The sequence below is a fragment of the Cupressus sempervirens genome, chromosome 7 (genome assembly GCF_028749045.1).
Source record: "Cupressus sempervirens isolate cs-2001-9-10 chromosome 7, ASM2874904v1, whole genome shotgun sequence".
In the NCBI taxonomy this organism is placed as follows: Eukaryota; Viridiplantae; Streptophyta; class Pinopsida; order Cupressales; family Cupressaceae; genus Cupressus; species Cupressus sempervirens.
This window is the reverse complement of record NC_143124.1, coordinates 212,153,576-212,180,990: the sequence shown is the minus strand read 5'-3', so window position 1 is coordinate 212,180,990 and position 27,415 is coordinate 212,153,576. Positions and strand designations below refer to the sequence as shown.

General features: G+C 35.1%; 3 protein-coding genes across 7 annotated transcripts in view; 2 read left to right on the top strand and 1 right to left on the bottom strand.

Annotated features, from left to right (window-relative positions):
• The window catches only part of LOC149546237 (small ribosomal subunit protein uS3x-like), a 37,642-nt gene extending 12,278 nt beyond the window's left edge, over positions 1-25,364 (bottom strand). For both annotated transcript variants that reach the window (XM_089791084.1, XM_089791083.1), the window contains exon 1: positions 25,264-25,364. The gene's annotated coding sequence lies outside the window, so the exon portion shown is untranslated. The remainder of the gene's footprint in view (positions 1-25,263) is intronic.
• LOC149546239 (uncharacterized) lies at positions 4,330-6,593 on the top strand. 4 transcript variants are annotated; one of them, XM_089791081.1, is made up of 5 exons: positions 4,330-4,563; positions 4,788-5,438; positions 5,561-5,793; positions 5,902-6,054; positions 6,140-6,593. In XM_089791081.1, the coding sequence occupies exons 2-5, from the start codon at positions 4,816-4,818 to the stop codon at positions 6,502-6,504; spliced, it is 1,374 nt and encodes a 457-aa protein (XP_089647207.1). In that variant the 5' UTR covers positions 4,330-4,563; positions 4,788-4,815; the 3' UTR covers positions 6,505-6,593. The 4 variants fall into 4 exon arrangements, with proteins under 4 accessions (XP_089647207.1, XP_089647205.1, XP_089647208.1 ...); XM_089791079.1 differs by having other exon boundaries at positions 4,785-5,438; XM_089791082.1 differs by having other exon boundaries at positions 4,785-5,438; positions 5,902-6,017; positions 6,140-6,227.
• On the top strand, positions 6,622-7,973 carry LOC149546238 (uncharacterized). The gene is made up of 2 exons (XM_089791086.1): positions 6,622-7,050; positions 7,182-7,973. Exons 1-2 carry the CDS (start codon positions 6,807-6,809, stop codon positions 7,541-7,543), a joined length of 606 nt encoding a protein of 201 aa, XP_089647212.1. The 5' UTR covers positions 6,622-6,806; the 3' UTR covers positions 7,544-7,973.
• Positions 25,365-27,415: the final 2,051 nt, after the last annotated feature.

Sequence of the window (27,415 nt, the reverse complement as noted above, 5' to 3'; positions counted from 1 at the left end):
TACTCTGATTAAATAAGTAAGAGACATTTGGAGGAAGAAATGTTTTATCTTATTAAACCTCCCTAATAGATGCTGGCCTCAAAATATTTAGGGAATAGTTCTTCAATATTCCAAGGTAGAAAAGGAATCAACAACAACTATTCAAAATTATCAATTTAAAAAAAAAAAGTTATCTTAAAATGAATAATGGAGGATATTCAATCACTTGTCTATGGAAATGGAACTAGAATGGTTATGGAATTTGCAGAAGATGACATTTCAAGAACAATGTCTCTTGATAGACCCCATCATATGTGGTCAAAATGATTTTGGAGATAAAATTTATGATTATTATGACAATAAAATTGCAGCCTCTTATCTCGAAATCATGTTGTTAATCTTATTTCCTCTCATTTGTCAAGGGAGGGAATATTATGTATATGCCAGATTCAATTCAAGTGAGTTCTAGGTTCAAGTTCAAGCAAATGCAATTTCAGATTATTCAATGTGAGTTCCAGGTTCAATTCAAAATGAAGGACAAATACATAACACCCAATGTGTTATTTTATTGCACCCAATGTGTGCTATTATCAAAATTTCATATGGAGAAAACAATTCATAACACCCAATGTGTGTTATTTCATAGCACCCAATGTGTGCTCTTATCAAATTTTAATACAAACAAACAAGTCTATAACACCCAATGTGTGTTATTCTATTGCACCCAATGTGTGCTCTTATCAAATTGTAACATGAGCAATACATGTTCATTGCACCCAATGTGTTCCATGTTCAATAATTATGCACCCAACGTGTGCTAATTCAAAAGGGACAAAACTGAGACCTATCAAAGCAATAGGCTCATTATATAAATTTCAAGTCCAACAATGGATAACATGCTGAATTATAAAAGTTTGAACCCTACAAGTTCAAATGGATTTTAGATCAAATCACAGATACAAGATTTCAAAAGATGATTCAAATCAACCAACAAATGTTTCTGGTTGAGTTCAAAGTTTCAAGAGTTCAGAACACTCCTAATTTCTGGTTGAGTTCAAAGTTTCAAGAGTATAGAATACTCCTAATTTCATGTAACCCTTTCCAATTTTCATGTAACCCTTTCCAATTAAGGGGGGGATGTTAACGTATTAATCATTAGGGTTATAGAATTAGGTTATAAGTTTCAGTTTTGGTAGTTATTAAATAGCAGTTGAACTGCTAAATGACTACTTTATTTATGTAATGAATCTCGGTGAGCAATATACAATAGAGTTTCCATTGTGTTTCTACTATTTTCTACTGCTTCAGTTTTCCGGGCCTAACAGTCAACTACCCGCTGTATCAAGCTATCAGTCATCATAATGTGATTTTGGGATCAATTTTTATTCAAATCAATCAAAATTCTGTAGAAAACATTTTGATACTTATTATGGACTTATTGATACATTTTGCCATTGAAATTTGCAAAACAAAATGTGTCTCTATATAATGTAAATGTACTGGTAAACTTTATATCAAATTGTGATTTTACAAATTTCCAGACTACTGATCTGACTGTCTTGTTTGCAGGTGATAGCAATCACAATGTATATGCACTAATTTGAATGTTAAGATATGATATATAAGTCCTGAAGATTATATTACTGATATGTTCTGTTCATTAGCAGAAATAGAAGTATTTGTGTATTTCAATCGTACATATCTCTTGATTTTGATCACATAAATATACTTACCAATAGTCAATCAAGGGCAGACATGTCTATTCAATCTGGAGAGACACTATTTAAGATTTGTTTATATTTCAAAGATCCCAATCCTAATCGGATGTTAAAGGTTAAACTAACAAACTAAAAAACTACTACAAACACAGATCTTAATCTGGGTTTGTTAGTTTAGCAAACAACTATAGACACAGATCTAAATATTGCAAGGATCATAAACATGATCTTAATGCATGATTGATTTATGGCAAGTATAATGGCTATGTCTGTATGTATGTGTGTATATCAGTTCACCATGTGGACTGATATATATACATGCATACACATACAGTTGCCAGGTCTATCCTTGAATTCTGACCAGTGCTACCATATCTTAACACTCCCTCTTAGCTAGGGAAGGTAACTAAGTGTGAACCAGTTTAGACATCACCTAACACATTATATCAGGAGTATACAGAATATCAAGTCATGTGACATTTGTATGTCCTTGTTATGGTAGGTGCATTGGCGTCACATGATGTCTACGATTACATGTCATGGCATGTCCAAAAATATTACGTCGCATAATATCCACCATGACTATCTCATTATGACCATATTGATACACAACTGATATCAAGTCAGCTTGATATCTATCAATAAGTCTAAGAGCTATTAACTATCTAGACATTTCCATGAACATCAAGTCAGCATGATAATTGTCATGATAGTGAACATTGTAAAGTCTTCAACTTACAATGTTGAATATAAGTGTTCATTATCAGAAAGATCGTCACCTTTCAGTAAGGTACACAAGGGGCCCATAAAGTAGAGTCACACATATGACAAAAGAGTTTACACGGAGTCGCCACAGATCCTCTAATGTGGTGCTATTATGGCATCACACACATAACATCCACCATGAATCATATTAGCGGGTGGATTCACCATAACTAGCCCCAAAGGATGAAATAAGGGGGCATTTACTTCAAACTTCTGTTTTACAGGGAAGAATGCATTCGCAAGGATTGATGCTTCAGTTTTCTCCATCTTAGAGAAGAATGCTACAAGAGATTGTACCTCAAACATCTCCCTCTTAGGAAAGAATTTATTGTCAAGGTCTTCATGACGATATCACTTTCTCCACAAAAGATATCAACCTAGTGACCTCCTCATCCATGATTGCTTCTGATGAAGTGTCAAACTCCCTTTGAACTGATATCAAACTTCTGACCTCCTTGTCCAAGGTTCCCTTTGATGGATTGTTAAACTCGCTTTGAATGTTGATTCTTTCTCTTGGAAGAACCAGAACCATTTTAGGATAAGACTCCTTCCTCTTCAAAGAAACTCATCTAGATATGTGATGTCAAGTGAGCCTTTATGGCAGCAAGCCATGACTTTATTCTTAAGCCTATATGACTTTCACACAGGATGTATTGGAACTGAATCTACTATGATAGGTCTCTTTGTCACAGTCACACAATTATTTGTTCAATGATTACAACATCGTTTATTTGATCACTTTCTTGTATACAAATGTACTTGTATGATTCCATAGTAACATGAGTGAATTTAATAAACTGTGGATTTATCACTAGGTTTGGTTACACTAGACATTCATTCTAATGTGGCTCCTTTTTGAAGCTCCAAGTACATGCATCAATTTCTTGTCTGCCAAGTTTACTTCTGACAGATTGTCTTACTCCCTCTAAATGTGAATTCCTGCTCATCGAAGAAATTTCCTTAGTTTTCCTTAGAATGCCACAAGGATCACAATTAGACACTAAGATACCGATGCGTCTAGTTTCAAGCTGGATTTGGGTGCTGATGTGCGATGATACACAGATGCATTAGGATGCTGCAGGGATGATTTCCTATGGATGCGCGCAGGATGCTTGGGAAAGCATCCAGAGAGAATCGGTAGAGCATCCAAGCGATTCCAAAGAGCATCCAACTTTTTTGAGCACCCAGTCACCTAAGTGACTTACTAAAACATGTGTTTAATTATTTTTTTCTCCTATTCGCTTCAAAACCCTAAAACAGCCCTAAAAGAGGCTATTCATTGCTCATTCTTCTCATTTTGTTTGGCAGCTGGGATCTCTTCTCATTTTGTTTGCATGCATGAATTATAGTATACATACATACATACATATATATATGGATGCATCCAAAATCCCCAAAAAAAAAATCTGCACATCAGCACCCTGCATCAGCACCAGAACCAGCATCAGCAACTTAGATTAGACAACCAACATGGCACCTAAGTGAGCACAAGCCAATTCCCATAAGTACCATCCATTGTTTTGAAATATTCCCAAAGGTGAGCACTGGCATAGTAGATGTCTTCTCACCAACAGTAAGATGACCATATACTTTATCTGAGATAATTAATGTGTTCAACCTTTTAGCTATCTCTACCATAGTAACGAGAATCGCCCAAAAATCGCCTAAATCGGCGATTCCGCGACCCGATTCATCCTGCGCGATTTTTTTTTAATCGTGAATTGATATCGCCGATTTCTGGGACATGAATCGCCGATTCAGGCGATTCATGAAAAAATCGCCAAAATCGCCTTAAAAAATCGGCTATGAATCGCCCACGGCATGTAAAAAGATAAGTTGAAATTTTTTTTAAAATCACTTATTTTTTTCACTTTGTTTTTGACCTATTCTCTTTGTTATAACCCTAAAGGGCCTTCTATTTGTGAAGCATGAGTAGAAGAGAGGAAAAGTGAGAGAGAAGAAGAGAAAAGAAAAGCCATAGGTTTCCAACTGGCAAGAAGGAGGAGCACCAAAGAGATCAGCAGGCCATTTGGGGAGCCCATCAATTGCTTTGGGAGCATTAAGGAGCCAATATCAACACTCCTCAACTCATTTGCAAGAGGTAAGTGCTTTTTTTTTTTCTTGCATGTTAGTGTATTATGCATTTTTTGTTAAATTTTTAGTATATTATGCGTTTTTTGTTAAATTTCTATAGTTTTCAAGAATTTTAGTGTAAATATTGAATGCTCTTTATTTTTACTAAGTTGCAAGCTAGGGTTTGTTGTTTTCTAATTTTTATTAGCTTCAAACTTTGATATTTTACATAAAAAAAAATTATTGCAGCAGCCTTTGCTCTCATTTTTCGCAAATTCCAATGGGTAAAAAAGATGAATGTTGGAAATATAATGAAGAGTTTCCTGGAAGAACCAAATATCAAACAAAATGCATGTTTTGTAAAGAAAAAATAACTTCCGGGGGTATTTATAGATTGAAATTCCACATTGCTGCTATACCTGGACATGATGTTACAGTTTGCACTCACCAAACTCCTGAGGCAAAACGCACTTGCTTAATGGCATTAGAAAAAATTGAAAAAGACAAAGCAAATAGGAAAATACAAGTTGAAGGGTTAAGGGGTATTGGCTCCCATGTTCCCGCATCCACAGCCGCATCCACATCTGCATCTGCATCAGCTTCCGCATCCGTAGGTTGTGTTGGAGAGGGTTCTTCTAAGCCTCCTTTTTATCCTAGTTCTTCTGCTCGTGCTAGTGCTAGTGCTAGTGCTAGTCGGTCACATACTGAGACGGAGTCCCACACCAACCTATTGCAGCCTAGAGTGCGGAAAAACAGAATGGATAGTTACTTTGTGCCCCGCACTGCTCCTGGTTCCCAACCCACGCTTGAGGGCATGGGTTTGAACAAGGAGATTCACGATGCTGCCAGAAAGGAGATATGCAAATTTTGGTACTTTTGCAACATTCCATTTATTGCAGCCAGGTAATTGATTCTTTTTTCTTTGTTTTCTTTAAAGCTAAAATTAAAAGTAAAAGTAAAACTTTAATTATATCTACTTGTTTTATAATTTGAGTCTTTGACATCTAAACTTTTATTTGTGACAGGGCTCCTTATTGGCAGAATATGATAGATGCGGTTGCTATTTGTGGTCCGGGGTTTAAAGCCCCAACTGAGGCTGAGTTGAGCGGATACCTCCTGGATGAGATGGTAGAGGACATGAGGGTTGACCTCGAGGAGAACCGAAAGGAATGGATTGCAAAGGGTTGCACCATCATGACTGATGGTTGGACCGATAGGAGGAATAGAACACTCCTCAATTTTCTTGTATCCTGTGGAGGTGATTGATCATTCTACTTTCCTACATACATTGTAAATTTTGATTTGTTGAATGCTAATTCGTTAATGATCCATTTAATATTATAATTCGTTGTTTTGTTACTTGTAGGATATACCATGTTCATAAAATCCATTGATGCTTCCGCACATGTGAAAAATGCCACATATTTATGTGAGGCTATTGAGGAAGTTATAGCAGAGGTGGGAGAACAAAATGTGATCCAGGTGGTGACGGATAATGCAGCAAATTATGTTGCAGCAGGTAAACTTTTAACTTTGCAAGTTTTGAAAATAAATTTATTTGAATTTTGAAATTTGAGTTTCTAATTGACATAAAATTGTTGTAGGTAAACTTTTGATGGAGAGGCACCCCACCATATTTTGGTCCCCTTGTGCGGCACACTGCATTGACCTCATGTTGGAGGAAATTGGCAAACTTGAGTTTGTCAAGTCATGTGGGGAAAGGGCAAAAAATATATGCAAATTCATTTATAATCATGCATTTGTCCTTAGCACAATGAGGAAGTACACAAAAGGCAAGGAGTTAGCTCGCCCAAGTATCACGAGGTTTGCCTCGAATTTCATCACCTTGCAGTCCTTGTTGACATCAAGGGATGGATTGAGGAGCATGTTTGTTGGGCAAGAGTGGATTTTCTCTTCCTATGCTATGACCACTGTAGGGTTAGATGTGGCGGATTTGCATATTTCATGAGGATGGTTTTTGGAAACCCGCTAGAAAAATCCTTAAGGTAAATTTATTGCAATTTAACATTTAGTATTTTGCTTTTACTTTAAGTTATATTATTTTATATTTAAGTTTTGACTCAAATTTTTTGTTTTACTTTATATGTAGGTCACTGAGCCCCTTGTAGCTTTGCTACGAACTGCTGATGGGGAGAAGCCCTCTATGGGCTACATTTATGAGGGCATGGATAGGGCCAAGGAGGCCATCAGAGCCCAATATGCAGGAGTGCAGGAGAGGTATGGCCCTATTTGGGACATCATCGATAGGAGATGGCAGAATCAGCTCCATCGACCCATCCACGCAGCAGCTTACTATCTGAATCCGCATTTCGTTTCTGTCCTGAGTTCAAGGCGGATGCGGAGGTTCTCACTGGCTTATACACAGTGATTCAGAGATTGAGTAGCGATGAAAATAGCGCTGCTACGATTGTTGAGCTAGACCAGTTCAACAATAAGGAGGGGCCACTTTTCTCTGGCAGGATGGCCATAAATGCTCAGACAACACTACAGCCAGGTAAAAATTAAATAATATATTCAATGTTCATGAATCTAGATTCTAAACTTAAAGTTGATTATATAATGCATTAATTTTAGAGTTGTAATTTGTAAATGAGACTAATTGTTTTTGTTTTTTCCTTATTTCAGATAGATGGTGGCAAATGTTTGTGGCCACAACCCCAAACCTTCAAAAAATTGCCATCCGCATTCTGAGTCAGCCGAGCAGCGCTTCTGGATGTGAGCGCAGTTGGTCCATGTTCGAGCACATCCACTCGAAGAGGAGAAACAAATTGACAGTGCAGAGGTTGAATGATCTTGTCTTTGTTCATTACAACCTTCGTCTTAGGATTAGACAGATTTTGGGCGTTGACTCCTCTCCGATCATTCTAGAGGAGATTGATCCAGAATCAGAGTGGATCACAGAGACCGTGGACCCAGTCTTCACTGAGGAAGACCGCGCATGGGTTGACCAGGTGGATGTAGAGGCTGAGGCTGTGGCTAGGGCATAGGAGGCAGCTAGAGCACGTTCATGCATTGGTAGACGCACACGCGCACGCACAGACGCAGGCCCTAGCGACGTTATTCATGAGCCCATTGCCCATGCAGGGGACATGGCTCGGCGGTCCTCTAGGACCTACCTTACACACCTTTCTCATAGGCAAACTGGATACTCAGAGGCTGAGGTTGAGGCTGCAGCAGAGCTAGAGGATGATGATGAGGATGATGAGGCTTGAGCTGGAACCTTGTTTTTATATTTCGTTTACACTGTATAGATATTGATAGTGATACTGAATCACTGATAGACATATGTTTCAAACTTTCATGGATCTTCATCTTAGATTTATACATACATTTATGATTTGATGTCTTATAGATCTTCATGATTTCATCTTACTGATTCTATGATTTGAATCATTATGATCATTTGATTTTTATTTACTTCAGCTAGCATACAATTTACATTTTAGTACATAATGATAACATAGTTACGTATGTGATGGATTTTATGTTTCATGTTTATGTATGTTAGATTCTATTTGATGATGTTATAGTGTTTTTAAGTTATATTCAATAAAGGGTGCATGAAATAAGTCTTAAATTGTTAAAATCTTTACATTTAAAGGGTTTTTTCAAATTTGCTGATTCATCGCCGATTCACCAGCAATTCACCCCCGATTCACGATTCGATTCGGCCGTGCCAATTCCGATTCATGTTACTATGATCTCTACAACCTTGCATAAATGATCTCGTTTGACTTCAGTGCCTTCGTATGCCATTATTGAGTCAGAATATGGATATCCTGACCTTGCAAGAAGAAGATTTCAACCTTCATGACCTACGATTTTCATGGAAAAATCAATATGTTGTATATATCTAAGAGTCAGATAGATATCACCTGTAGAGAACATATAAGGCAAACCCTTGTAAAAGATAATTGACAACCACTCTTGGCTTTTTCGCAGGCCAGTAGTCAAAGCATTACCATTTAAGATTATCAATGCCTCCTTTGTACTAGAAGACATTTTGAAACATTCAAATTGCGAAGGATCTCCATGTCCCAAAGGATTCTTTCTCTATCCTTTTGGATTTATATGTGACATCACATATTCTATGACACTTCGAACACTGGACAAATCGTTTCCCATTACAACCTACCAAGCATGGATCTATCTCCTAGGTGAATGATGTATTGTCCGTTATCAACACCATGCTTAACATATTTGGTAGCAGCTACAAAAGTCACACATCATCATCAATTCAATACTCCTAGATACCATACTCCCAGATAATTTGTCAAGTTAGACCATAGCTTGAATCAAAACTTGTTGTCACAGTTTTGGTTCCAAATTCAATCACATCTTCTTATATTTTACTCAGAAAGCATCTTGATGTCTGATATCTACACAAAATTTGAATGCATAAAATATGTCAGTCATTGCCTTGGAAAGTTGCCAAACTTGCAACAACATTCACATTTTCCCTGTTTTGAACATATGCTTATCAAAGAAGCCAATGCCAAAATAATATCCTCGTGCAATTTTAAAGGAGTCAAGATGCCAAAATAAATGGTCATGCAATTTTAATGGTCTCACTTCCATGTTGATCTTTTCTTGTTACGCCCACCTCCTTCAATGCCATGCCCTTATAAATATAGACAATCAGTTACAATTCAGTCTTCAGTCACATAGTACAAGAACAAATTTATGCCTTAAGATTGAATATTAATATATATTGACGGAAAAGTTGTCCGTTGGTTGGAAAAGTTGTGAGATGGCCGGAAAAGTAGTCAATTTAGCCAAAAAAATGTAAATCCTTCCCGTTAATTATTTACCGGCCAATTTTTATCTCACTCCACTTTTAACTCTTGTTTTGATATTTATTAGTTGTTATCTCCACTTTTAACTATTGTTCTTCTCTTTCTATTTATTTTTTAAAAAAATTACTTGTATCTCCACATTAGCTCATGTTGTGATCTCTATTTATTTAACTTTTCATTTTTAAAATTGATTTATATTTTAGTTTTTAAATTATTTTAATTTATTTTTTATATTAGTTTAATTTTTCTTTAAATATTGTTTTTAGTTTCTATAATTTATTTAGTCAACTAAATATTTGTTAAAAACGTTGCTATTTTTTCATATTATTTTTTTATCTCTTATTAATTTTTCATAAAAGATTTTTTGATGGATTTTTTAAATGATTTCTTTTTATAAATTGAATTTAAATAAATAATATTTATTAATCTTTTTAAAAGATTTTAGTAAATATTATGTTATTTAAAATGAAAATTATTAATAAACCAATTTGTTCACATAAGATTATATGTTAAATCTTCACTTTTAACCCTAGTTACCAAATTCGTCCAAACAACCTCGGATCCGGATCCGAATCCGCGTATGGATCTGTGAGGATCCAGGCAGGATTCGTAACCCTGCCTGCGGATTCGTCAAGATCCGGGCAGGATCCGTAATCCTGGCCGCAAATCCACGCAAATCTATGGCAAGACCCAAATAAAGTTGCAAAAAAGTGGGTCCAACTTCATTTTTTAATGTTTTTTCTTTTCCTAAAAGCCCTAAACCCTAAAAATGACCCTCTAAATCACAATGCAAGTTCATTTACTCTCTATTTTGCTCTCTCATACTTGCTAGTTTGAAGTAAAGTGCTTGGATTCGAAGGAGATCGGTTGTGGCGCTCCAAATACCTTGCAAGAAGTGTTTAAGGTATGCATTTCAACCATACTCTCGAGTTATTTCATAGATTATTGATTTATTTTTTATTTTTCCAAATTTTCAAAGTTTTGTGTAAGTGTGAATCATGGTTTTCTTTCATTTTATTTTTTCTAGATTGCAAAAATAGAACAATGAGTAGTCAAGGCTCAGTGGGTGGGGGTGGGGCTGCATCACCAAGCTTCAAAATTGATAAGGGGTCTCCTTTATGGAGACGAAGACACACAATAAGAGCAGCACAATGTCCTGGGGGTGGGGCATACATATGGAAATGTAATTATTGCAACGTACAACATAGAAGCTTCTATTCCCAAGTGAAACTACATTTTTTGGGCTGAAGGAATCAACATGTGTCAAGGTAGTGATAAGAAGGGATTACCAATTGCACAAATAGCAGCATTAGCAAAAGAGCAAAAGGATGCTGATAGAGCAGTTGCAAAAGCAAAACGTGGTGCTTCCAAAAAACCAAATACACCAACACCATCATCCGATCAAACAAACACAAGAACACATCCTTTTTTGCCTATGCCAACTACAAATGATGAAGATGACGACCCATCTCCACTCACCCGCAAGAGAGGCCCACTAGATAGGGCATTCCAAAATGAAAAGAGAGACATTGTTGATCACAAAATTGGGCGTTGTTTAATTGCAAATGGTATTTCATTTAATTTTGTGAGATCACCTTATTTTAGGGAGATGGTGGAAGCAATAAATGACGCACCCCATGGTTACAAACCGCCTGGTTATGAGAAGTTGCGCACTACCATATTACATGATGAGAGGAGATGTGTAGAGGCTCAACTTCAACCAATAAGAGATTTTTGGGTTCAATCGGGTGTGTCTATTATTTCGGATGGGTGGAAAGATTGTAGAAATCGTCCATTGATCAATGTTATTGTTGTATGCCCAAAGGGGCAATGTTCTTGAAGGCAATTGATTGTGAAGGGCAAGTGAAAGATGCAGAATTTATTTCACGCATTCTCATTGAGGCCAAAGTCGGTGGGTCCTGATAATGTTGTCCAAGTGGTCACAAATAATGCAGAAGTTTGCAAGGCTGCAAGGATAATTGTAGAGTCTAGATATGATCATATCTTTTGGACACCATGCACCGTCCACTCTCTCAATTTAGTGATGAACACAATTGGCACCGAAATAGATTGGGTGAAAAGGATATATGAGGAAGCTGAAGAGATTCAAATGTTTGTGACAAATCACATGTCACAAGCAATTTTTAGGAGTTTCTCAGACTTGGAGTTATTGAAGGTAAATTTGTATATTTAATATATAATTGAATATTATTGGATTCCATAATTATTAATTTTTGTTGTTGTTTACATTAACATGTTTTAATTTTTAAACGTATTACTAACTTGAGTTTAACATGTTCTTAGGTTGCTGAGACCCACTTTGCCTCTCAAACAATCGTCTTGAGACGACTTGTGAAAGTAAAAGAAGCATTGAAACATGTGGTCATTAGCCCCCAATGGGGCGTTTGGAAGAATTCTAATATAGCAAGGGCCATAAATGTGAGAAGAATGATACTAGATGAGGATTGGTGGGGTCTTGTGAGTTGTGTTGGAAATCACCGATCCAATAATGGCGATGCTTCGCTTTGCAGACAGTGATGAGCCATGCCTTGGGGATATTTATGATTCCATGGATAGTATGCTGGAAAAAATTAAAATGGTAAGTTTTACACTCTTTTACAACAATTTTTTATTTGAGAGATATCTAGATTCTAAAATTTAAATTGAAATATTCACTAATTATAATTATTATTCATATTTCATATCCTAGGTCATACAAAGGAGGGAGAATGATCCTAAGGACACCCTTTACAAGAAGTTGGAAAAAATTGTTCATCGTCAATGGAAAAACATGACCACATCGTTGTACCTCCTTGCATATGCTCTATCCCCAAGGTACTATAGTTCTTATCAAATGCTTGTGCTTATTTTATCCAACGTTTGTGCTATTGATATTTGATAGTGTTTAAACTTCAATTGTCTTTTGTTATCCCCAGGTACTATAGTGCAAAGGTACTTCACCTTCCAGGTAGAGTGCAATCATTTAGAGATGCAGAGGTTGCATAAGAGGGCACTAGCTAAGATATTCCAAGATCCAAAGATTGGGGCAATTGTGAGGAGTGAATTTGCTGCCTTCAACTCAAGTGAGGATTTCCACCTATTGCCATAGTAGACCGAAGCAGGATGGGTGCCATCAAATGGTGGTACCTTCATGGGCAAGCCTTCACGTACCTCCAACCTCTTGCCATAAAGGTCCTATCCCAAGTAAGTTTGTAAAATTAAGCTTAAGGTTAACACTCTCAATTCATTGAATTTATTATTTAATTTATTTATCTTGATTGTTGTATTGATAATTTTTAATTTCTCTTTAAGTGGCCAACTCTTCTACAGCTGAGTGGAATTGGAGTACTTACTCCTTTATCCACTCAGTCAAATGCAACCGGTTGGCTCCAAAAAAATCAAAAGACCTTGTGTCCATTCACAACAATTTGCACTTGTCACGAAAGGATCCTAAGTACAAGAAGGGGCCCAAAAAGCTTTGGGATGTAGCACCCGAGACTCCTGATATAGATATGACCATCCAGGATCTTGCTAGATCCACTTTGATTGATGTGGATGATGAGGAGGAGGATTATGAGTTAACAATCCCCTCTACTAGTACTACTGGTGGTTTGGGTTCCTCTACTGATACAGATGCAGCACTTGCAGCTCATCAGTACCCCTCTGATACGGATTTTCTTGAAAACCCATTTGATGATTAAATCAAAAACTTTAGTCTTGACTCTTGACTCTTTTATGAGTAAATCATGTTACAAACTTTAAGTTTAATGATCTATATTTTGAATGTTACAAACTTTCACTTTCAGTAATTCAATGTGAATGTGTTGATTTTCTTTATAATCATGAAAATAGATTAATTATCAATGTCATTGATCAAGTATACTAGATTCATAGATGCATCTTATGAAATGATTTAGTTTTAGAATTATGTATATTTCTCTTTTTTTTTAGTATATATAATGCACATACATACATACATATATATATATATGCACGAATCCTCCACAAATCATAATTGGGAAAAAAAAAATCCCGAATCCATGGATCCGACTCACGTGCCCGAATCGAATTCGTGTCACGAATCGGCAACTAAGCTTTTAACTATTGTTTTTCTTTTTTTACTTATTTAAAAAAATAATTACTTTTGATCTCCACATTAGTGCATGTTGTGATCTCTATTTATTTAACTTTTTTTTTAAATTGATTTAGGTTTTAATTTTTAAATTATTTTTTATATTAGTTTAGTTTTTTCTTTAAAAATCATTTTTTAGTTTTCATAATTTATCTAGTCAATAGAATATTTGTTAGACTGATTATTTTTTCATATTTTTTTTTATATTTCTCTTATTAAGATTTCATAATAGATTTTTTGATGGGGTTTTTTAAATGATTATTTCTTTTTTGATAAATTGAATTTAAATAAATTTTATTAATCTATTTAAATGATTTTAGTAAATATTGTGTTATTTAAATTTAAAATTATTAATAATCTAATTTGTTCACATAAGATTTTTTTTTTTTAATAATTTTATTATCAAGCACCTATCAGCTTATCGTTGCAAGCACAAAAGCGTGCAACTGCTAGTATATCCAGTCCAACCTGTATTCCCACACATCTAAGATTGTCATGACTTAGATTCTTTCTACCCACGAACTCCTCAAGAAAGACACCTCCTTATTCTTGAAGCCCATAAACTTATGTCAACACTCCAATAGCTTATACAATATGTTCAACCAATTTCAAGGAGTGGAAGAAGGGTCAGCTGGAAATGTGCATCAGCATAGACCTATCAAAAATTGATCTGTTAAGCTTCAATGTCACCTACACTCCTGCTGATATCTGTAGCTGGTCTTTTTTTTTTATGTTCTGTATTGCTTCAGCTAATTTAGAAATGTATCTACTATTCTTTCTGCCCACGAACTCCTCGAGGACACCACCTTATTCTTAAAGCCCACAAACTTCTGTCAACACTCCAATAACTTATACAATATGTTCAACCAATTTCAAGGAGTGGAAGAAGGATCGGCTGGAAATGTGCATCAGCATAGAACTATCAAAAATTGATCTGTTAAGCTTAAATCTTACCTACGCTGCTGCTGATATCTGTAGCTGGTCTTATTTGTTTTTGATGTTCTGTATTGCTTCAGCTAATTTAGAAATTTATCTCCTGTTCTTCCCAACACACCCGATCTAATTATAGTTGTCTGTGAGTTCACAAAAATATGAATTTCTGAATTTGCTACACCTGTTCCAGCTACGATGAATAATTCTGTGCATCTAATTGAGCAGGGCGACTTCCAAAAGACAGTTGTATTTTCGACCTGCAACTCCAAAGGGTCGACTGAATCCCGTGTCTCAGAATTTCCTCGCAACCACCTGGCAGAGTTGCTGGAAACACCTTTGTCCCTCCTTAGGCGCATGTATCCCATATCCAATTTGGAAACGTATCCAATACTGCTCGGATACACGTCAGATATTGTACCCATGTCTGCCTAATAAACTTGATTTTCCAACTGTACCACATACTATGGGATTTGTTTTATTTAAGATTTGATCTAGATCTTCCCTTTAATGTTAAAAATATATATATTAAAGCAATTTTTTTTTTAAATTGTTTAAAAAAAACCTCCACCGGATGAGATTGAGAAATAAAATGTTTTACTATTTCAGCAACCCGTGTTTGGGTTATCTTCTAATGCAACTCTACTGTGTTTGCAAATTGTAAAACATTAAATTAACTTAAAAATATTTATGTAACGTTTATGTGTCAATATTACTTTTGAAGTAATGAAAATCTCCTACAATAACATAGAAAACTATGTTAAATATATGTATATGTATTATTTATTAATGTTGTGTCCAGCCGTATCCATATAGGGTGTCTTAATAAACGGCAATATCTGTACCCATTTTCATTAATATGAAGCAGTCCACGTCATGATTGAAGAACTACATGATCCTCATCAATGTGAATCTGCCCCCAGACATTCAAACTGGCTCAGATACCATGTAAATGTATTGGTAAACTTTATATCAGACTGTGATTTTACAAATTTCCAGAGTACTCATCTGATTGTCTTGTTTGCGGGTGATAGCAATCACAATGTATATGCACTAATTTGAATATTCAGATTTGAGATATAAGTCCTGAAGATTATATTAGTGATCTGTTCTGAAGTTCGTTAGCAGAGATAGAACTATTTATGTATTTCAATGGTCCATATCTCTTCATTTTGATCACATAAAGATACTTACCAATAGTCAATCAGGGGCAGACATGTCTATTCGATCTGAAGAGACAATATGATAAGATTTGTTTATATTTCAAAGATCCCGATCCTAATCAGGTGTTAAAGGTTAAACTCTTAGTTGCCAAGTCATGACACGAACTGATTCGGGCACGTAAATCAGATCCATGAATTCGGGAATTTTTTTTTTCCAAATTATGATTCGTGGAGGATTCGTGCATATATATATATATATATATATATATATATATATATATATATATATATATATATATATATATATATATATATATATATATATATATATATATATATATATATATATATATACTAAAAAATAAGAGAAATATACATAATCCTAAAACTAAATCATTTCATAGAGTGCATCTATGAACCTAGTATACTTGATCAATGACATTGATAATTAATCTATTTTCATGATTATAAAGAAAATCAACACATTCACATTGAATTATTGAAAGTGAAAGTTTGTAACATTCAAAATATAGATCATTAAACTTAAAGTTGGTAACATGATTTACTCATAAAAGAGTCAAGAGTCAAGACTAAAGTTTTTGATTTAATCATCAAATGGATTTTCAAGAAAATCTGCATCAGAGGGGTACTAATGAGCTGCAAGTGTTGCATCTATATCAGTAGAGGAACCCAAACCACCAATAGTACTAGTAGAGGGGATTGTTAACTCATAATCCTCCTCCTCATCATCCACATCAATCAAAGTGGATCTAGCAACACACCGGATGGTCATATCTAAATCAGGAGTCTCGAGTGCTACATCCCAAAGCTTTTCGGGCCCCTTCTTGTACTTAGGATCCTTCCGTGACAAAAAGCGCAAATTGTTTTGAATGAACACAAGGTCTTCTGATTTTTTTGGAAACAATCAGTTGCGTTTGACTAAGTGGATAAAGGAGTAAGTACTCCAATTCCGCTCAGCTACATAAGAGTTGGCCACCTAAAGAGAAATTAAAAGTTATCAATACAACAATCAAGATAAATAAATTAAATAATAAATTCAAAGAATTGAGAGTGTTAACCTTAAGCTTAATTTTACAAACTTACTTGGGATAGGACCTTTATGACAAGAGGTTGGAGGTACGTGAACGCTTGCCCATGAAGGTACAACCATTTGATGGCACCCATCCTGCTTCGGTCTACTATGGCAATAGGGTGGAAATCTTCACCTAAGTTAAAGGCAGCAAATTCACTCCTCACAAATGCCCCAATCTCTAGATCTTGGAATATCTTAGCTAGTGCCCTCTTATACCCATCTGCAACCTCTGCATCTCTAAATGGTTGCACTCTACCTGGAAGGTGAAGTACCTCTGCACTATAGTACCTTGGGATAACAAAAGACAATTGAAGTTTGAACACTATCAAATATCAATAGCACAAACATTGGATAAAATAAGCACAAGCATTTGATAAGAACTATAGTATCTTGGGGATAGAGCATATGCAAGGAGGTGCAAAGGTGTGGTCATCTTGTTCCATCGATGATGAACAATTTTTTCCACCTTCTTGTAAAGGGTGTCCTCGGGATCATTCTCCCTCCTCTGTATGACCTAGGATATGAAATATGAATAATAATTATAATTAGTGAATATTTCAATTTAAGCTTTAGAATCTAGATATCTCTCAAATAAAAAATTGTTGTAAAAGAGCGTAAAACTTACCATTCTAATTTTTTCCAGCATACTAACCATGGAATCATAAATATCCCCAAGGCATGACTTATCACTCTCTGCAAATCGAAGCATTGTCATTATTCGATCAGTGATTTCCAACACATAACTCACAAGACCCCACCAATCCTCATCTAGTATCATTCTTCTCACATTTATGGCCCTTGTTGTATTGGAATTCTTCCAAACACCACATTGGGGGCTAATGAACATATGTTTCAATGCTTCTTTTACCTTCACAAGTCATCTCAAGACGATTGTGTGAGAGACAAAGCGGGTTTCAGCAACCTAAGAACATGTTAAACTCAAGTTAGTAATACATTTAAAAATTAAAACATGTTAATGTAAACAACAACAAAAATTAATAATTATGGAATCCAATAATATTCAATTATATGTTAAATATAAAAATTTACCTTCAATAACTCCAAGTTCGAGAAACTCCTAAAAATTGCTTGTGACATGTGGTGATTTGTCACAAACATTTGAATCTCTTCAGCTTCCTCATATATCCTTTTCACCCAATCTATTTCGGTGCCAATTGCTTTCATCACTAAATTGAGAGAGTGGACGGTGCATGGTGTCCAAGAGATATTGATCATATCTAGACTCTACAATTATCCCTGCAGCCCTGCAAACTTTTGCATTGTCCATGACCACTTGGAAACCATTATCAAGACCCACTGACTCTATGGCCTCAATGAGAATGCGTGAAATAAATTCTGCATCTTTCACTCGCCCTTCACAATCAACTGCCTTCAAGAACCTTGCCCCCTTAGGGCATACAGCGATAACATTAATCAATGGATGGTTTCTACAATATTTCCACTCATTACGAAATAATAGACACACCCGATTGAACCCAAAAATCTCTTATTGGTTGAAGTTGAGCCTCTATATATTTCCTCTCATCATGTAATATGGTAGTGCACAACTTCTCATAGCCAAGCGGTTTGTAACCATGGGGTGCATCATTTATTGCTTCCACCATCTCCCTAAAATAAGGTGATATCACAAAATTAAATGAAACACCATTTGCAATTAAACAACGTCCAATTTTGTGATCAACAATGTCTCTCTTCTCATTTTATAGTGGGCCTCTCTTGCGGGTGAGTGGAGATGGGTCTTCATCTTCATCATTTGTAGTTGGCATAGGCAAAAAAGGATGTGTTCTTGTGTTTGTTTGATCGGATGATGGTGTTGGTGTATTTGTTTTTTTGGAAGCACCACGTTTTGCTTTTGCAGCTACTCTATCAACATGCTCTTGCTCTTTTACTAATGCTGCTATTTGTGCAGTTGGTAATCCCTTCTTATCACTACCTTGACACATGTTGATTCTTTCACCCGTAGGGCCCAAAAAATGTAGTTTCACTCGGGAATAGTAGCTTCTATGTTGTACGTTGCAATAATTACATTTCCATATGTATGCCCCACCCCTAGGACATTGTGTGACTCTTGTTGTGTGTCTCCATAAAGGAGACCCCTTATCAATTTTGAAGCTTGGTGATGCACCCCCACCCCCACCCACTGAACCTTGACTACTCATTGTTCTATTCTTGCAATCTAGAAAAAAAAATGAAAGAAAACCATGCTTCACACTTGCACAATACCTTGAAATTTTGGAAAAATAAAAAATAAATCAATAATCTATGAAAGAACTTAAGAATATGGTTGAAATGCATACCTTAAACACTTCTTGCAAGGTATTTGGAGCTCCACAACCAATCTCCTTCGAATCCAAGCACTTTACTTCAAACTAGCAAGTATGAGAGAGCAAAATAGAGAGTAAATGAACTTGCATTGTGATTTAGAGGGTCGTTTTTAGGGTTTAGGGCCTTAAGGAAAAAAAATTAAAAAATGAAGTTGGACGCACTTTTTTGCAACTTTATTTGGGCCTTGCCGCGGATCCGCACGTGGATCCTCGAGGATCTGGGCAAGATCTGGATCCGAGGCTGTTTGGGCGAATTCAGTAACTAGGGTTAAACTAACAAACTACTACAAACATAGATCTTAATCTGGGATTGTTAGTTTAGCAAACAACTATAGATGCCAATCTTAATATTGCAAGGATCATAATCACGATCTTAATGCATGATTGATTTATGGCAAGTTATAAAGCTTGCTTCAAGAGACAAGGTTCAAACTTCAACTTAGTATGATATGGATAGTAGGTAATTTCAAGGATGATGGAAAGTATAATGGTTATGTCTGTATGTATGTGTGTATATCAATTCACCATGTGAACTGATATACATACATGCACACACATACAATTGCCAGGTCTATCCTTGAATCCTGATCGGCCTACCATATCTTAACATATAAATTAAACAGTGCTATTAACATCACCAAAATTTTACCAATTTGCAAATTTTGGGTTTGTCAAGTTTTTGGCGAGTTGAAGCCTACCAACTATGTCTTGATCTACATCTATTCAATACCCTTAACTCTCCAATCACCAATTAAATTTTGACAAGCCCTAAAGATATATTTGCTTGTTCTCTCACCCAATTATAATTACAAATTTACAGATAAATTTTATTTTAAAAATAAGAACATCACAACTTGATGGTGTATTCAAAAAAAATTACCCATTGTTGATGTTTGGTAGCTTCAGCATATAAACCTATGAGACTAAACTATTGAAGATATTACACACACACACACATATATATACAAAACTATAACTAAACTTGTTATTATCTTAATGAATAAAAAGATGCTTCAAGAAATTGTTGCCTTTGGAAAGCACATACCGTACAAGCAGTGCTATTATCTACTTGGTTTATTCTCAATATAAATACAAGAGATTTTGCTGCCTTTGGAAAACACATATCGTACAAGCAGTGATATTACATTTGCAGCAATCCTTATTAATTTGACATGGTATCAGGGCCGGGCTCCAAATGTAAGGAAAGAACAAGCATGAGAAAATATGATATAAATTATCTCGACATCCTTCTGAGCATACACAGCTTAGGAGGCGAGAGAATTGAAGTACAGAAATTGCCAAAAGAAAACCAATGTTTAGTCTATGAGCGTGATTGGGAGTTACTTTATGTGGACGAGCAAATTAAGGTGGATGCAGGCAGTTCACATATATCCGTGCAGCACAAAAGACAGAAAGTGAATAAGAAATCTTTGCCAAATCCCGCATTCACACTCTGCGAAATTCAAGGAGCAACCCCTTGATACAGTATGTGATATTACTAGAAAATCCACAAGGATGGGTGCAAGTGTTTATGTGGGACACGAGGATCGTTGTGTATACGTTCAACACTGGTTTGGAGAGGTACATGGATAAGCAGTTGAGCAGCAGAGTTAAGTAAGAAAGACTCTTTGAACAGATTGTCAGCATGGTCAATGGTGGTCCTCACATTAATAAACAATCATTGGACCTCACATAGAGAAGAATATAGAGCTACATCACCTTCTCCTTATCGCAAACTATAATATAGGTGATTAACAGTAGAAGAAACATAGGTAAATACCACCAAGCAGCAGTACCATCCAATTCAAGGTATCTACGAACCTGTCACCCCAAATGACGGACATCATGTATACATTAATGTTAGCCACCCAAAATACAAAGGGATTACAATATGAGAAAAGTATGATAAATAATACGATAAACTGTAGAAGTCTTATGTGGCAAATAATGGTGTTACGAAACGTTGCCAATTAGAATTTGTAAGACATGTTTTTATACAAACCCATCCCTTTGGCAATACAAGACTTAGAAGGGAACGATATAAAAGGGGCAACAAATTAAAGGCGGGAAACTATATAAACTAGTCAACAATAGTAGAATGGCATCGATGAGAATATCACTGCCAACTCAGCCCATTAATAGATATTAGTTGGACAAAGGAAACCACAGGGATATTTTGAAACCGTAAGTGCTATATACGTCACATATTGATTACACGCCACATGGATAAAGGTGGACCCACCCACAAGCATTGAATGATAAGGAGGTGAGTATTTATCTATTTCATCATTGACATGCATTTACTTGAACATTGATTACGAAATGGTTAGGGAGTATATTTGATATTAAAATAAGGAAATAATATGTTAAAAATATAGATTAAAGTATATATAAAGATGATGGAATATATGCATATATGTTCATAGTATATATTTAAATTAAATATTCATCTATATTATATTGGAATGATCTTATATTATTATGCAGAAGTGTTTATTTTCCTTGAGTATTATACTAGTCTCTCACTAATTTTTTCTTTCAATATATACTATAAGAGTTATTTGCCTTGATATTTGTCTAACACTTCATCTGTGGCAACATTAGATGAGAAGCTCGAAAGATTGATATTTAGAGGGAGTCTGGAAATCCATGTCTGTGACTCCATGATTTTGATGGGCCCACCCCATCTGTACATCATGAGGAAGTGACAACTTCCAAATGATTATCACTTGTATTTGTAGAAGTTATTTTAAAGTCACAATCTTTCAATAATTTAATCTTCTATTATGATGGACATCTTATGATGTCTAAGCAGATCATGATAGATTATAACTTGCATGGTGGATTAAGTTCCTTATAAAGACTATGGCCTTCTATTGTGATGGACATCTTATGATGTCTAAGCAGATCATGATAGATGATAACTTGCATGGTGGATTAAGTTCCTTAAACAAATCATGGCCTTCTATTGTGATGGACATCTTATGATGTCTAAGCAAATCATGATAGATGATAACTTGCATGGTGGATTAAGTTCCTTAAACAAAGCATGAATATTTCTATGGTAAGTATTATTGAGGATGCATTATCCATGGACATTTTTTACTACTTGGTGAAAATCATGTGACTAGATATTCTGAGGCCATTACTCAATGTACTTCGTGAATATAATGTCATTTAATATTCTAAGGCCATTACTCCTGATACCATGAGATATTACATTAAGGTATTATCTAAACATGTGTTTATCCTCCCTAGCTAAGAGGGAGTGTTGATGTTTGGCAGATTTAGTTAGATAAACCTATGAGACTAAACTATTGAAGATATTATACGTACATATATATAACTATAATTAAAATTCTTATTATCTTAACGAAGAGACGTATCCCTTCTCTTCTTGGTTTATTCTCAATATAAATACAAGAGATTGCCTTTGGAAAACACATACCGTACAGGCAGTGCTATTATATTTGCAGCATTCCTTATTAAATCAACACCCAGTATTAAATCGTATTTATTCTTTATAAGTAAATACTTCCCTAAAAGTCAATAGATTGTCTTTCAATAGAAACTATAGGTAAAAGGTCAAAGTCTCAACTAATTGTCAATTAAGAAAAATTGAAAATAAGCATATACATTTCTATTGTCAACTAATTGAGTCTTCAAACATTTAATTCAAGTGTCCCTAATAAAATTCTTTAAATAACAAATAGTCAAAAATGAGGTCTAAGCCAAACAAATGAAGCAAATACTTACTATTTTAAGAATAGTAAGTATTCTATCTCATAATGTTGCTATAGAAAGAAGTGAAATTTGGTTTGAACTTTAGTTATTCATGACTATTTCCTAGCTAATACCATTTTACAATATAATGTATATACAGTAACCCTATCAATATACTTAATCACATCTTCCCTTTCCATTTGAGAAACCCAAGAATCCAACTCAATTTATAATTGGGCAACTACAATTTCAAATTGAAAACATCTTGTGATGTTATCTTACATCACCCCAATGCGAATCGGGAACCCCTCTTTTGCTTAGTTTTAGCTTAGTTGTCGTAGGTACGCATCAACTTTGGTTTACCTTGGTAGTACTTTTGAGCCCTTTAGTTTCATAAGCAATCACAAGGCCTTGTCAATTTGGTTGGGGTTATGGTCAATTTAAGAAACCCCATCAATATGCTTCATCGCATCTTCCTTTTCCATTTGAGAAACCAAAGAATCCAACTCAATTTGCACTTAGGCAGCTACAATTTCCAATTGAAAACATCTTGTAAGGTTTTCACACATCTACCCAATGTAAATAAGGGCCCCTCTTTTGCTTAGTTTTAGCTTAGTTGTTGTAGGTGAATGTCGGCTTTGGTTTACCTTGGTAGTACTTTTGAGTCCTTTAGTTTCCAAAGCAATCATGAAGTCTTGTCAATTTAGGTGGGGTTTGTCAATTTATTAAATAAGTATAAAGTAGAAATGTTATGAATGTAAGAGTGGAAATTTATGATGAATCACAAACTCTCCACCCAACAGAAGGACAAACCTTTATAATTATGGTCCATTTTCCACACTTTGAAAACTGTGAAATCAAGAACTTTGCAATAAGATTTGAATTTCCACTCTTGAAGATTAAATGGTTAGGAAAAAATGAAAGGAAAATAGCAACTTCATGGTCAAGGTCATTTTTCCACCCTATGCAATTGAGAGAGAAAATAATGTAAAAATTAAATAGAAAAGAAGGGGAAATGAAATCATCATTGCGGAGGTCAATTTTCCACTATAAGGGAAATTCACAAGGCAAAATGAGAAAGTAGAGTGGAATTTCCTTGTTAACTATGAAATTCCACACTTCATCAAGACAAAACTTCCTTGTGCATGGTGAATTTCCACCCTTGTGTGTGGTGAGTTTCCACCTTGGGCAACTCTTGACAAATAAATGCAATATAAATTTCTCATGATGTGAATATTGAAACCATAAAAGAAATGAGCCGGGCCAATTTCTCTCTTAGCTTGATAAATTATTCCATTTCATTCTCGGATCAATTGTTTCTATAAGTGATGATTATATAAATGCACAAAATGAAAATACACATGTTGAGTTGCATCAGAATCTAGGGCACAGTAGAATCCAAAGACGTTGAATCGGTATATTCGGGTATTCCATGGATAAGTGCTCCCTGCCCTCTGGGACTGATCTCTACATTTTGGGAATGTTAGAAGGCAGAGTGGACATCCCATTGCCTCCTCATTTTTTCTGCATGAGCCCAATCTCCTCAAATTTGTCAAATATTTTCTGGCATCCTGACATTTAAGGGTGTACATGGGTGCATCATGTTGAATCTGAGACTGGGAGCATCAAGAGGCATTCCCAATCCGCTGAAAGCATCCCAAGAATGTTTTGATGTACCATTCATCATCATTCATTTGGAAGAACATTAATTCAAAAAACTTTTGGAAAAATGGAGATAAGGGATCATTTTGGAAGGGTTATTTTCATGATTATTGATACAACAATCAGGTAGTTGTGATTAAGAATTTCATATTTATATTTCAGTGTTTCACTCAAATTTTGAGTCCATTGTTCATCGTAATGTTCAATGTTCATTGCTCAATCACAAACCTTCAGTGTTATAGAAGTTACTGTTCTGAGTTTCATCCCTCTGCGGTATAGAACACTGTATTTTAATAGTGACTACAGTTTTGAGGACTCAATCCTTTTACACTTGAAGTAGCAAATATAATCTACTTTAAAATGGTCTTAACGCTCCAATGGCGGGAATATAATCTACAATTCGTACAAAGCAAAAACAAAAAACAAAAAATACAATTGAGTTAATTTTGGTCCAATAAACTCAAAAACTCAATGGTATGAGCGTGGAAAGCAAATGCTGCCACACGCCTGTGGAAAAAAATTTGAGCTCCTCAGATCAAAGTCGAGCCATAAACTCCCAACCGCCAAAATCGAACAAGTACCATGAAAATGAGTCGCAAGAAAACCTCCGGAATAAAGAAAACAAAATTAAATTAATAAATTGAAGCAACCAAATAAACATAAACATTCATTTTACAGCTCAAGATATCTCTAAGTGAAGCAACAAACCGGGATCTAAGACTAGGCATTCGACGACTATCATGTAAGAAAACAGCCGTTGGTAAAATCTCAAACCAATGCCTTCATCTAACAGATAACAGAAATGTTTTAAAAAGAAATAAACAAGACAGAAAAATTCAGTGAGGCCATGACAAGTGACTTACCTCGAGATCCTGCAAAGAATGTGTAGCACTATCGATGATACCGTTGAGAAAAAATAAGCAGAATGTGGAAGGAAAAATAACACGAAACCCTACGAGATACTAATTTCCGAAATGGAAGCTGCAACAAAATATAGACTACCAGCTCGTAAGCAGAACTGAAAATAAATATTTAGGGTTTGAACGAATTTGAGTCGATATTAGTGGGCTTTTTCTCTTTTTGTATTTGTAACAGTAATATAAACATGCGTCGTTAAATATTATGAAAAATTGTATCGTAGTTAGCCTACGCATGTAAAAGAGGTGTTTAATTTATTATTACTGGAATTAATATTTTCACTTGTGTGTTTTTATTAATTTAATCAATTAAAAAAATTAAAATTTAATATTAGCAATTGCACTTTTAAACAGGCATAGAAGATCAACTAGGGAAATAGTTAGTCTATTTTGCATTTATGTAGTGCTTTAAGTCATTTGGTAGGTCATATAGCAAATGATGTTTATATTAAGTAATTTGAATCGAGAAGTGATAGCTTCAAGTTGAATATTTATATATTTACATGGATCCAAAAACAACTAAAATCCATTTTGAATCAAAAAGAAAATTGTGTTCCATTACCAACATGCTCATGTTATGTTTGTGGCAAGCATAGAGAGTGATGTGTGTGTGTGCACGCTCGAGTGAGAAGGGTTGGGGAGATCAAAATTGTAATGCCATGCTCAAGAACCCAAGAGAAATAACCTAACATGATTCAATGTTTATTGAACTATTTTTTTTTTAAAGTTTAAACAACACAATATAACAATGTGGAAGCAATATACACATACACATCAAGTACAAATAAGCAATTATAGATACAGTTTTCCATTCCTCAAGGGTTCCTTCACATTGAGTTACGTTTAAAAAGTTTATAATAATAAGTTTTAAATCTTCAATACATGTTTATGAATCATAAGGAAATAACAAATACATATAAACAAATGCATAAGTACAACTAATACAATGAAAATACATCCAATGAATAACATCCACTACACATGTCGCAAGGTATGTGAGAATAAATACAAGTACATTAAAATATAAGATACATGATAACACATATACATCAACTAAATAGAAATCTCTGAGATAGGAATAAGAATAATAATGGTACAACTGCATCCACAAGCATCCAACATCTGTCAAACTGAGGGGGACCCAAATTGTAAGAAGACACTATCTCCCGACCACGTGGTCACCTAGTTACGCTTCCACTCCCATCGTGCAAGGAAGATAATGAACGATCCACAAATGGCTAATCAATCATATAACATTCTTAGGAAAGGAATCCTAATAGATAAAACTACCTCAAGGATAACACAAATTGCTCAGGAAGAAGGGATAATCAAAATCGAAAGGACACTCAATCCAATACCAAAATCACACACCAAGTCAACATCCATATACCAAATACAATATAGTATTAAATTAAGATAAAGTTAATGAAAGGTATCCAGCTTAAGTCAAAGGCCACATGTCCAAGAAAAATAATCAACATATAACAATTGTCATCAAAAAAAATAAATCACCAACAATAAGTACACCACCAATAAATAGTTGACACTCATCAATAAAAGTTAATTGTCAACAATAAATGACATCCAATCAATAAGTAACAACTCACAATAAATACACCATCAAAAGTAATATCCAACAAGTACACCACTAGAGACAAATATTTAAAAAAATATGAAAGAGACTCAGGCTACATACTACAGAGTGTCATCACATGGTCAAAATACTTGAGTTACCTGGGACTAGTCGCTCAATAGACCTTGGACCCTCAAGCGTTGAGTTACCTTGGACTGGTCACTCTGGACCCTGGACCCTCAACATGACATATGTGGAACCAAAATACCCTCTCGTGAAGATGAGGAAAGCTAGTCATACCTCTTACTAGGTATCATCACATTCCCTTCCTTAGCCTATGCAAACACTCAAGGCATAGGTGGGGCAATATCTCTAACTTATCTTTTTAATGTGTGTCTAAATAAATTAAATTACTATGGTATCACTTGTTACACAAATTACAATGTGTTACCCTGACAGACACTTTGGGCCCTGACCCTTGATGAGTCCTAATAGTGCTCTACTTTCATTAGTCTTTTCCCTCAT

What these genes read in the sequence shown, in the direction of transcription:
- LOC149546239 (XM_089791081.1), top strand. Translation starts at nt 4,816, where the DNA reads ATGGGTAAAAAAGATGAATGTTGGAAATATAATGAAGAGTTTCCTGGA. An exon ending in TTTTCTTGTATCCTGTGGAG is followed by an intron (nt 5,794 to 5,901) that starts GTGATTGATCAT and finishes TGTTACTTGTAG; the next exon opens with GATATACCATGTTCATAAAA. An exon ending in AGCAAATTATGTTGCAGCAG is followed by an intron (nt 6,055 to 6,139) that starts GTAAACTTTTAA and finishes AAATTGTTGTAG; the next exon opens with GTAAACTTTTGATGGAGAGG.
- LOC149546238 (XM_089791086.1), top strand. Translation starts at nt 6,807, where the DNA reads ATGGCAGAATCAGCTCCATCGACCCATCCACGCAGCAGCTTACTATCT. An exon ending in TCAGACAACACTACAGCCAG is followed by an intron (nt 7,051 to 7,181) that starts GTAAAAATTAAA and finishes TCCTTATTTCAG; the next exon opens with ATAGATGGTGGCAAATGTTT.